The 12,273-nt window shown below is 51.0% G+C and overlaps 1 protein-coding gene across 6 annotated transcripts in view; it reads left to right on the top strand.

Annotated features, from left to right (window-relative positions):
• Positions 1-11,479: 11,479 nt before the first annotated feature.
• TNIK (TRAF2 and NCK interacting kinase) overlaps positions 11,480-12,273 on the top strand; it is a 163,142-nt gene continuing 162,348 nt past the window's right edge. For 4 of the 6 annotated variants that reach the window (XM_056358795.1, XM_056358794.1, XM_056358798.1 and 1 more), the window contains exon 1: positions 11,481-11,816. In XM_056358795.1, the coding sequence (XP_056214770.1) occupies positions 11,760-11,816 (57 nt within the window). In that variant the 5' untranslated portion in view covers positions 11,481-11,759. Of the gene's footprint in view, positions 11,817-12,273 lie in introns of all 6 variants that reach the window. The other 2 variants (XM_056358796.1, XM_056358792.1) reach the window with 1 other exon arrangement.

Below are 12,273 nucleotides of genomic sequence, written 5' to 3'. Positions count from 1 at the left end.
ATACTGACTGGAAAGGTTAAGGCAGATACTGGGACTAGAATGACATTGTATGGATGTAACCTGTGTGTTGAATTGCATGAAGGAATTTAAGCTGTATTTCCGTGGGGCCACGCTAGTGTGATTTCACCAATGGGTAGCTTTTAGGTAACATCCCACCTAACTCCTCTTGTGCCTGCCGCAGCCCGAGGGACCAGAGGAAGAGCAGCCACCTGACTGAGGCGAGTGTCGGGATGCTGTGCAGCAGCTGAGGGATGCTAGGCTAAATGGAGCTGCAGCCTACGGCCCTCTGGGGACCACATGATGGGACCAAAGTGTCCATCTCCACACCTCCTAGGACTCCACTTCCAATTTGGGATAATCCTGCCATCAAGATAATGTTGGCTGCAGCTGGGGACACACCGGGGACCTGAAGCCCTGCAATGCAGGAACTTGAAGGACTTTTCCCTGGGTGCTGCTCCCCGGCTCGGTGGGGAGCCCTTGCTCCATCTCACCCTCTCCATCCCAGCCCTTGCCTGCAGCACTGCCCATCTGCATCCCCTCCAGCACCAGGAGGGAGATGCTGGAGGCCTGATGCTGCCCAGCAGTGGTGCGTCGCCCAGGCGAGCTGGTGCAGAGCAATGGATTAAACCTGCCTGAGGGATCATTGCTGGAGAGAGATGTTTTTCCGTGCATCTAAATCCTCCCTGAAAACAAGGGCTGGGTGACTGGGCTCCTCTAGAGGGTGCTGCGGGCTCAGCCTGCTCACCTGCCGGAGATGGGTGTCCGCGTTACCGGGGGGGCTGCAAGCCCCGACCCCAGGGTGCTGGGTGCTGCTGTGCCTGCAGCACCCCACAGCCGCAGCTATGCGGGAGGGGCAGGCTGCAGCTGCAGCACGTAACCCCATCGGGCTCCCTCCTCCACCGTGCCCGGACTCCCCTGGGAGCCTGGCCCTTTCTCTGGCGAAGGGATGCAAACCCCCCACGGGAGTGCACCCCAAATCCAGCATTGCTGGCTGCACCAAAGGTGGGCTGCTCTGGGGGCTCGCAGGTCAGCGCCTTCCCCTCTCCTCTGAGCATGGTCATGCTGAGCCACTTAAAAATGAAATACTATGTATACCTTGCTTAAATACATTCCCTGCCTAAAATGTTGCTCCCGGAAGGCTGTATTAGCTCTCAAATGACTTGCTGCAATATATATTTCCACTTTTGTTTCCTTGCAGACCATATCTGTATGACATCAATTGTACTGGCTAAGAATGCTTACAAACCTATTTCCTGCTGCAGGATGATCACATTATACACAATTACACACTCTAGGAATTTCTCCTGAGATCCAGCTGGGTACAGGCTGGAGTGGTGGAGGAGCCGGAGCGTGTGTGGAATAATGAATCATTCATTCAAAACTCCACGCTGACTTCAAGCTCTTGGGTTGTGCGAGTCTGTGGTGAGCTGCACTAGCTGCTTGTACCCTAAAAAAAAAAAAAAACCAAAAACCAACAACAAAAACAAACAACCAAAACCCCCCAACCCCCTGAATCATCTAAATCATTCCAAATTTGGTTTCTACTGTGTCTGTATGCTTTCTGTGTCTTTCCATTTCATTATTTATTTTTTTTTTACCATATCAGAAAGGTTTATGCAGAATTTATGCAAAATGTCTCAGCAGAAGAAGCCTCCCTGAGCTGACACATGCTGTTTCAAACAGAACCTTTCTCAGCAGGAGCAAAATCCAGTTGTCCAGGTCCACAAGGTTCCTGTCCTCAGAAGACTCGGACCAGTATGGCTTGTCCTGTGTTACTGGTGGTGATGGCAGCAGCAGCAACACTATTATGGATTTGCATTGCTGCACCATGGTGCACTGTTCCAGGATCCTGTGCTGCTAAGGGACCTAAAACCACAGCATTTCCCTGCCCTGCAAATCTGACACACTTGTATAGGACAGAGCCGACTGGAAACATGGAGATGCTGTTTGTCCTCATGGTGGGTAGTGATCTCATGCGCAGGGTTTCCTTTTTTTCTGTCAGTAAGTAAACCGATGCTTTTCTTCAAACCACTAGTGGCTCCCTCCAGCAACCCCATGTGTTGTAATGTCGTGGGAGGGACACGGAGATGATGCACGGACATGATGAAACGCCCCAGTGAGGAGTATGAAGCCCATCAGGCCATGCTGACCATCCCTGGATGCAGGGCTCTGGCACAGCCACGGTGCTGGGGCTGCTGCAGCCGTTGCAACACCCCAGGAAACCGAGCTGCCACTTTTCTTTTCTGCTTCCTGGCTAAGTGATGCCAGAAGCAGCTCTCCTGCTCTGCACCACTCACTCTGGCCTGCTGAAGCATCCCCCTGCATGGCACGATTTCAACTGTTTCCCTGAAATCCAGCTACATTTTATTCACATCATTATCTGCCAGCTCAAAAGGCTGGAGCATATTTGTTAGCTAAAGATTTCCTTTTAGGGAGCTGGCGGCAGATTATCCTGGCTGTTTCTAACGATGTGTAATCTAAGCTGTCACCCACATTTCCAATATTTTACTTCTGGTAAGACTACAGCAAGGCTGGAATGGAGCCGAGGCACTGGAGAGCCCTCCTCATGCAGGATGAGATGGTCTCTTCAGCCTGGGACCTCACAGATCACATCACCTCCACCCTCAGGACATCTGAATTCACCTTTAGTTTCTTTAACTTTCCCAAGGATCATATTCTATTGCTTTCCTAAGGCTATGGCTTTCAGGTTTTTATTGCTTTTTAAATAAGAACTGAAAGTCACATATAGACATGTGGTTCCAGGATCCACAAAAGTGCTGAATATAGCAAGAGCTGGGACAAAACCCAAGCGAGCTGTCTCTATCCTCTCTCCATGGTAACACCCAGATGTGCCGTTCGGAAGACCCATCCTTTCTGAACAGCCTTGTGCACTCTCCTTTTGTTCATTATAACTTATGTTCGTATTTACTTCTGCAAAAAGAAGCTAATAGGTAATATAGTGATAAACAGGCTTTTTGCTAGTTTTCTGATTTTGCACATTTCACCATCCAGGTGAGTTTAGCCAGTGCCTAGCATCTTCTTGATAAAATTAGAGTGGACATTCTTTAATGCTACATGAGATAATGTAATTTTGACCCTTCGTGCTTCTCTCTTTCTGATTAAACAGCTACTGCTGTTGGTGGTTTTACTGTGTTTAACCTGAACTCGGTATTAGGCTGACGTGCTCGTTATGTTCCCAAACTGCTTGCTTAATCCGCAGTGTCAGGATGTGAAACAAAACACAGGCAATACTGGTAAGGGCAAACACAGCTGTTTTGCATGCCTGGAAGAAACTGTTGTCTTATAGTTGTCTTACAGGTTTTTTCATTATTTTTAATGGGTAATTTCAGGTCAGCTGCATCTTAGATCTTCCAGTAGACAAGGGCACAAAAGTATCTCCTGCCTTTGCTGCTGCCCCGAGACTTTCAGTTGGCTCCTTGGCAGAGGCTGGTTTGGAAAAGCACCAGTAAGAGTATAGTGTATGGGTAAACATTGTGTTAGTACAACAGCATCAAAGATGTGGTCCTACCTCCAAAATAAACTATAAACCAGACATTTCAATGATGCATATTAAACTTGATGTGACTTCCCAAAATATCTCCTGTAAAGAGAGCAATGAGAGAAGCTCCCAGTAGAGCTGATGTTTTGGCTGTCCAGAGCCTTGCACTGGACATAGCTGGAGCACCGCTTTGACAGAGCCAGGCAGTAGCAATGGACAAAGAAGACACTCTCCAGTTGCTGTCATCTGTGGTTTGTCTCTTCCCACTCATCACCGCATGCTTTCAGGGACCTGATCTTGTAACTGTTGGGAGGCCAAAGCTCTTGGTAACCTCAGTGCAGGCTACAGCACTGTCAGTGCCAGCAGCCACAGAGAATCACAGACTTCTGAAACCGCGAGATCAGTTAAACATGTAAAGTCACTTTTCAAAACCTCTTTAATATGCTGGCTGCTTTGAGCCTGTAGGGGCCAGAATTTAAAAAAAAAATTTCCAGTTCATCCTTCCCACTCAGGACTGGTGCACTGGGGAAATGGGGCTCAGTCATGCCTTTGTTGTTTGGGGTCTATCTACCCTTCTTGCCAAGGTTTTTCGGAGTGTTCTGTTTAGTTCCCAGCTGATGGCTTCCTCCCTGCAAGCTACTCGTGACAGCCCGGACTACGGGCTCCGGTGTGGGCAGGGTTCCCCCGGCTGTGAGGAGCAGCCCACTCTTTTCTGCTTTCTTAACTGAAGATGGAGTCATTCCACCGAACACGCAGCACGCCTTTCAGAGACATTTTCAAAACCACCTAGTTTCCTGCTGGTGTTTTGGTAGTTTCTGAGAAATCACGTGTTAACACTAATATAATCAGTTTATTAAATATATCCGTTTTCTTTTGTTCTATACATCCCCGAACTGAACCGAGTGTTGGCTATGCTGTTCCCACCCTGGATGTCACTTCATTTCCAGGCCTTTGCTGACCAGTTGGGTGCTGCACAGTGAGGTGAGCCCCTGTCCCTTCTTCAGGGGTTGGCCTCCTGGCACTACCTAACACTTGTGTTTTCAGGACTTTTTCCCTGCTATAATTACCCAAAGTCCTTGTTGTCTGTATTTGTGGCTTTCTGGAGGTATTTCTTGGTGGTGTGGTGGGTTAGCCTTGGCCCTTGAGGGGTCAGCCATCCTTTCATGCTACATTTGTAGTTGAATTAACAGCATTAGGCAGTAAGCCAAATGGCAGTGGTGAGGACGTGGCCATATTGGCCAGGGCTCTTGTTTGGCTTTTCACCCTTTTGGAGACTTTTCCATCTGTACGTGATGTTAATGACTTTAGCTGGGATTTGTAGGAGTGAAGGCTGTTCTATATTGCAGGCTGAAAAGGGCTTTTTGAGGATCACAAAACTGATGTCAAAGTCTGCTGTTTGGCAGAGTTTTCTGACATGATCTGTAAATCAGAGTATGCAAGCTCTACAGGACCTCCTGGGCTTGAAGCCAGCCTCCATCCACATCCCTGCCATGCAGTAGCATGCTGCAGAAGACCTCCCATGCGTAATGTCCAGACTCAACCGGTTCCTTTCTGAGATGGTGAAGTGATATTTTTGGGTGCTCTGATGATGACTTTCTCTTTCAGCCAGTCATAAAGTCCCACGCCTTTGAAATTTTCCATCCGTTTCATGAGTGCAGCATGTCTTGCCTTCAATGAACGTTAGGGTTAGCTTTTTTTGAGTTTTTCCCTATTATGACAGGACCTAGAAACCACCCCACCACCACCACCCCCTTTTTTTTGTTGTTAGCAAAAAAACATTTTCATCTAATTCCAGGAGGAGTGCTTTCATAGACTGCCACATCTCCAGGAAAGCATGAGGAAGTAAACACCTCCGAGCAAAGCCTCCACAGAAAGGCAACAGCAGCTGGCTCAAACCCTGCCTTCCTACTCAGACACTAACACTTTAAGCACTACTCAGCCGATTACTTTAGGTTGCATTAAGTACCTTCAGTTGTTTTCTGATTTGCTTCTGCTTTGGTCATTGACAAGAAGTGGGAAGCCTGCAATACCAGACTTGAAAAGTCTGTTCTGTGGATTAACCTTTTGGTTTGGTTTTGGTGTGGGGTTTGTTTTTTTTTTTTTTCAAACAAAAGGCTTTTGCTGGGTGAAATGATAAGTATACAACATGCTTCCAAAAAGGCAGAAGCGTAGTGCCTTTGTGGCTCTACCTTCTTTGCAGAACAACAGAACTCACAAGCCATGGTGAAGACACCAATCATCAAAAATAAATGAAAATCTGGAAAAAACATATATGCCAAGGAGGTTTTGGATGCGGATTGTCCCTGATCTCACAGGTCCCTGAACACCCTGTGTGCCTGGACACTGCTGAAGCCCTACGGGGCCTTCATTGTCAGCACCTCTGCTAACTGCAATGCACCCTTCCAGTTTTGTAACCCCTTTCCTGAGGAGAGATGTTGAACCCTACCCACACCTTAGGAACAAATTATCATTTTAAAAAAAAACCACCTCACTGTTCCTGAAATATGTCTTAATTAACTCTCAGCAAATTTGCATTTGACAAAAGATAGAGCCAGTTTCTCTTGTTCTACTGACCTATGCTGAGTGCCAGATGGGGGTGGCTTTGGGTCAGGTGTTTCCCAGGCCTGGGGCTGCCTTTGGTCTGCAAGGCAAGCCAAGAAAGAAGAGAGGAAGAGAGAATATAAATACTGGTTGTCTTAGGGTAGCTCAGCTCCAGACTGATCAGCATAAAGAACATATTGGGATGCTAAATAATTTTGATAAAAGGCACTTGAAAAAAGGAGCAGCTGTTCTGCCCTGTGGACAGGGTTGTAAAGCAGGTATTTACGGGCAGAGGCCCCCGGAGGACTTTCCTGCTGCAGCAGGTAGGTTCTGGAGAACGTTCTGATCCAGCAGCTCCCATGTTCTGGACCTTATGCATACCGATATTATCCTTGAGATCTCGGCAAAGAAAGGAAAAATTAGTATTCCCCTGTGGGACTGTGAGAACATGATTTGCTGGGGGAAAGGCTGCACTAGATTTCCTGCAAGCAGTGCAGAAATGGGATTTTGATTGGTTTCTAAACAGTCACAACTGGCACATTTTAAATGATTATAAAAGACTTGACACCCTCCTGAAGAGCAGGGTTGCCCTTTGGTGGTTTGTTTTTTTTTCTTTGCAGAAGAGACACAAAGGAAAGAGGTTAATTGACAAGACAAAGTCCTACATTGCTAATGCAGCATGTTCCCAAACAGTGACAGGGAAATGTGTCCTGAATCAACAACGCATTAGGGCTCTGATCCCGTAGCCACACTGATGGGAGACCCAACAAAGGCATCAATGCCTGCTTGCATCTGCTGGGGAGACACACACATTATTATGTACAATTCTGCTTTACCTAAATATTGCAACTTTATATTTAAGTTTTAGTAGTCTGGTAAATAATACAAAGCCACTTCAAAGGGTGTGAGCACTTGCTGCCCTGGAAAAAGCTCCTTTAACTCATGCAAGGCAGACAGCGAGTCTCATCTACATAAACCAGGGAAGGGCACAGCAAGCATCCTGCTTCTTTTAGCACCTTGCTGGCCTTGCTGGAGGAAGGCTTCTAGGCTGTTGTCTCCTTGGTGGCTTTGACCCATGGTGGCAGCCCTCAAGAGAAGGCAAATGCAACTCCTGTGGAAGAGGCATAAAAGAAACCCTGTGCTGGTCCTTGGTGCTGAATATTTGGGGGAAGAACGGCAGCTTGGAGGGGTGCTGTGGGCGAGTTAAGCTCCTGGAAGTCTACCATCTACCTTCTCTTTCTCTGCAGTGCCCCAGGACTTTGCTATTTAAATGCACCGTGCTGTTCCCTGGGTATGAATCTGTGGAGGTAGGTTTTTGCAAAGAGCCCTCGATGATTTTCCATTTACTCCCCCATTGCAGCGATTACAGGGTTTTGTAGTTGAACAATGCTTAAGTGAGGGAGCGATTAACTCTTTACAGGTTTTGTTGGTGGTGGTTTTTTTATATAGGAAAAATCCTGGCAGCAGGGTTCACGTATGTAGTCCTGCTCAGCTCCAAGCATGCCATGGAAAAACACTTCTCTCCCTGGAGAGGAACCCATATCAGCAGAAGGACGAGCAATCAGTAAATGGTAATGAATCAGTTAAAGTGCATTTGAGAAGATCAATAGATGCAGTTTAGGGACACATGTAGCTATTCATTTCTGAGTGTCTCTTAACACAGCTGCATGTTAGCCTAAAACCCAATTATTATGCATTTAACAGAGTATTAATTTTTCAGCAGCCCCCATTCAGTTTGGGCAGTCATCTACCTGCTGCATTACATGGGCACACACTGGAGTAAACCAGCCTGGACTTTAGGGAACCAGAAAAATTACGCTGACTCCAGCCATGGGGCAGAATGGTCACAGAATTATTGGCAGCAAGTGACCCTTGCGTGCTGGAGGAAAAAATCATGTGTCAGGGCCTAAAATAGGGCCCAAATGCACTTTCTTGTTTGCTTCGTTCCTTTCCTTGCTAATCTGGACAATGATCCAAAGCACCTGAAAGCTCTTGCTAATCAGACAAGGCCTTATGTGCATACGCCCCCTCATGATATAATTAACAGTGGCGGCACTGTTAGATAATTAAATTTAGGTTTATGCAGAGGTCAAATGACCTGGATGGTTTATATGTGAGCAGATGCCTTCCAGTGAATAAATCAAAAATACTGACCCTGACATTAGCCCCCCACTGCCAACAGCAGGGCTTTGGTTCATTAAGGTGTTCATTGCTCACTGGGCCTGACCAAGGCTGGGGACTGCCACTCTGCAGGAAAAAAAGACATTTTCACTTTTCCCTGCTTTCCAAGTGGGGGTGAAATGGCAAACTTGCTACAAAATGGTCCCAGCTTCTGCGGCAGTGAAAATGCCAGGTATGGAGCTGATGAGAGATGCAGGGAGCTGAGCTAGGAGGGGCTGCGTCTTCTTCAACGGCTTTTGCTTCATGAAGGATGGGATGTGGCAGCTCAGTGCCTTTGTCTGGCTGGGCAGTGCCCTTCCTATGCTGCGGCTCACATGCAGCCATGCCAGTGCAGCAATGCAGCCAGGCTGGCTGGAGCGCAGGGCATCATGTGATGGGACCACGATGAGACACAACGGGGTCCAGCCGCCATTCCCAAGGGCACCCCCCTAGGTGGAAACACAATTTTGTGCTGAACTGACTCACAACAAAATATTCTGGGCCAATTCAACTGAGTACCCTGTTTTGAGTCACAGTGACTCCAACTGCAAGATTTTGTTTAGATGCTTCTGGCAGAAATAGAGAGTGCCACAGATATACACCTCCTTGTAAAAAAAATTTAAAAAATAAACCAAACAAACCAAAAAAACCAAACCCCAACATCTTGGAAACTACATTTTCTATAGAAAAAAGCTTCCTGCAGAAAATGACTTGCCAGCTCTAGCTCCTTTTGCAGCAAGGCCAGGCACTGGTACAGCCAGTGGCAGCCGCAGCATCTCAGGAGGTCGCGGGGTGCACACCTCCCTGCCGGGGCTGCTCCTGTTCCTGAAGCAGCCTGGAAACAGCAGCCCCCACTGGGACTTCCCTTTCACCTCATGCTAACACTTCATGCATTTCTTATGTCAGCGATATCAGAGAGTCCTCTACATTTTTACCACCTTGATAGACAGGGAATACATCATAATTAAACCCCGGGTTAGCTTGGGACTTTGTATTCATGCTGAGGATCAGGGCATTCTATTTGCAGGACTGGGCATATATGTATATACGTTTTTTAATCCTTACGTGTTTGACAAATAATTCCATGTATTTTTGGATGGCAAGTACATTAGAGCAAGTCAGGTTCCTCTTTCATCCTGTTTATTCTTCCCTTCTCTCCCTGAGAACAATGAAAGCAGGAGGAAGTCTCGCATTGGTTTGTTACTAGTTTCCAGGCAGTTTTTCTTCCAGCTTCACAACTACAAGCACAACATTGCAATACCCAGGTTTGAACAGACACAGACAACATCTGGTTTAAAACAACACCCCAGCACTGCAGAAGATTCAGGAGGGTGCTCAGACGGTCCCTGGTGTTTATTTTATCGCGTTTAGCATTTTGATCAGATTTAAATGCAAGTGAGGACTAATTTCTGTGCAAGATATCAAGGAGCAATGATTTGTAGCTTGGAAGAAGGGGATAAATCCAGGCAGGCTGCTGTTGCTGCAGGTGCTGTGCAACCCTGTGGACCTCACTCACGGCAGGCAGCTTCCACTATGGGCCACTTCAGCAGTTCATTAACAAAAAAAAGAAAATCACATTTTGCTGTGCCCTCGCAGCCTTTGCAAGCTGAAACACCGGCACCACCGCTCCCCTCCTCAGCCCCTCTCAGCCCTGCTGCCATCAGGACTAATAAGACTAACAAGCCGCTGATGCAGTCCCTCCGCTGCGGGCTACCCAGCGAGCAGAGGGTGGAGGCACTGGCAGCACCAACTTCTGCAACCGCCTCGGCGGATTCTGTTGCTCCTGGGGAGGTTTTGGCATCTCCTTCTGGCCTTTCGTCCGTCTGTCCTTCCCAGCCCAGCCCAGCCAGGCTGCACGTCCAGCACCAGCTGCGGCACGCAGTCTTCCCGCGACGGCACTGTTGTTTGCAATACAATTTATTATATCTTTCTTGAAGCGCGTCTCCAATCAGAAAGTATAAGAAAATCCCATCCGCCTGCCAATTGACTCATGTGTAGGGTTTCCGCTTCCCAGATCTGCATATTGTAAGCTCCTGACACAAGTTGATGTTGTAAGTACAGCTTCCATACGGTTCTCTCAAAGGCAACAGATTTTTTATACATATATATTTATATATGGCACCTGGTTTGGCAGAAACCACATCCGAAAAAGGGAAATAAGGAAAACAGTAAGAGCTGAATCTACCTAGTTATTGCTGGCTTTGGAGGGGGGGGTGGCCAATTCCAAAGGCAGCGTAAATCTCTTATTCTTACTCAGGAACAGCATGGGAGCCCATAGGGCTATCATGGCTCCCGAGAGCAGAGGGAACAGGTCACAAACCCAGATCCGACATCTGCATCCAGCCAGAGAAGGGCCATTTCTCAACCTGAGCATCCCGAGATGCCTGAAGCAGACAGATGGCTGCTCCTCTGGCACCAAGCAAGACCAGGCCCTAGCGCTTCCCAGTACTCCAGTCTGGCAGAATTTGGGCTTAGCACCTGAGATTTGGCAACTTTTCCCACCAGACCTGACAGGCACAACAGCTCTGGCACTGGGGTAGGGATCTAGGTAGCCTGGATTTGTCTGCCCACTGTTTGTCACGGGGTCTACGTGCCAAATAAACCTGTGCATGGGGCTTTGCGATGAGGTGCACCAGGGCTGGAAGCCTCAGGACAGGCAGCGTAGTTCTCACAGGTGTTGTCCTGGGCAGGCACACCTCAGTCCCCGTCCGCACGGCCCTCCGGAGGGTCCTGATGCCATGAGCAAGCGGCACGTGCTGCGAGGCGCTTCCCCAGCCCCAAGCCTCGACACCCCGGTGGGTATGGCGACCATGGCGGAGGCAGGCGGTGGAGCCCACCCTGGCAGGCAACAGGGTGAGGGTGGCGGACCGAGGCCTCAGGGTGGGCTGTGGGGCTGGCACCAAGCCCTCAATGTGACCAGGCCCCCAGGGTGGGCTGTGGGGCCAGGACCGATCCCTCGTGGAGGGTGGCGGGACTAAGCCTGAGCCCCCAGGGTGGGCTGTGGGGCTGGGACCGAGCCCTCAGGGTGGGTCGCTGGGCCAGGATGGGAACGAGCCCTCAGGGTGGGCTGCGGGGCGGTAGGGGCTCTGCCTGCGGGGCCGGGCCCGGTCCCTCAGGGAGGGTCGCGGAGCTGACACCGGGCTCCGGGCGGGCTGCGGGGCCGGGCCCGAGCGCGGAGGCCCAGAGCGGGAAGGGCTCTGCCCGCCCCCCGCCCGCCCCCGCCCCCTGGCGGCGGGGCCCGGCGCCGCCCCCGCCCCGCTCCGCGGCCGCCCCCTCCCCGCGCCGTGACAGACAGCTCCGGCGGCGCGCTCGGCCGGGGAGGCGGCGATGCGATGCGCCGCCGCCGCCGCCGCCATCCCGGCGCAGCCCGCGGCGTGCCCTGCCTGCCGGCAGCCCGCGGCCGCCCCTAGCCGCGCTGCAGGCGGAAGGGCAGGGGCGGCGGCGGCGGCTTCTCCTTCCCGGCGCCCCGCATGAGGAGAGGCGTTAAATAGCGCCAGCGCCGCGGCGGCCGCCACTGCCCGCTCGCTGGCGGCGGGGCCGCCTGGCCGGCGGCGGAAACATGGCGAGCGACTCCCCGGCGCGGAGCCTGGACGAGATCGACCTCTCGGCGCTGCGGGTGAGGCGCGCCGCCGGCTCGGGGGGGTACGGGAGAGGCGCCCCCCCCACCCCCCCCATCCGTCCATTCATCCCCGGGGCGGGGTGGGGGGGGCTGCGTGTGCACGCGTGTGTGTGCGTGTGCGCGCGCGGCTGGATGTGCCCGTGCGCCCGCACGTATGTCAGTACTGGTGCATAAGCGTGTGCGCGTGCATGCGTGCAGCCGTGTGTACACATGTGTGCATGCACCGCTGCACATGTGTGCCGGCGCGCACGGCCCCGTACGCACACGCCCGTGCGCGGCCGCGGGTACGCAGGTGTGTGTGTGCGCGGGTGTGTGTGCGCGGGTGCGTGTGCGCGGGTGCGGGCGGCGGCGCGGCTGGGGCAGCCCGTCCCCTCCGGGCACCGGCGGCGGCCGGGGCCGGTCCCCTGCAGCCGGCTGGCCCTGCGGCGGCGGGGCTGGGCGCTGCGTGCACGCA

Source organism: Falco biarmicus, chromosome 13, assembly GCF_023638135.1.
Source record: "Falco biarmicus isolate bFalBia1 chromosome 13, bFalBia1.pri, whole genome shotgun sequence".
NCBI lineage: Eukaryota > Metazoa > Chordata > Aves > Falconiformes > Falconidae > Falco > Falco biarmicus.
This window is presented reverse-complemented; position numbering and strand designations above follow the sequence as displayed.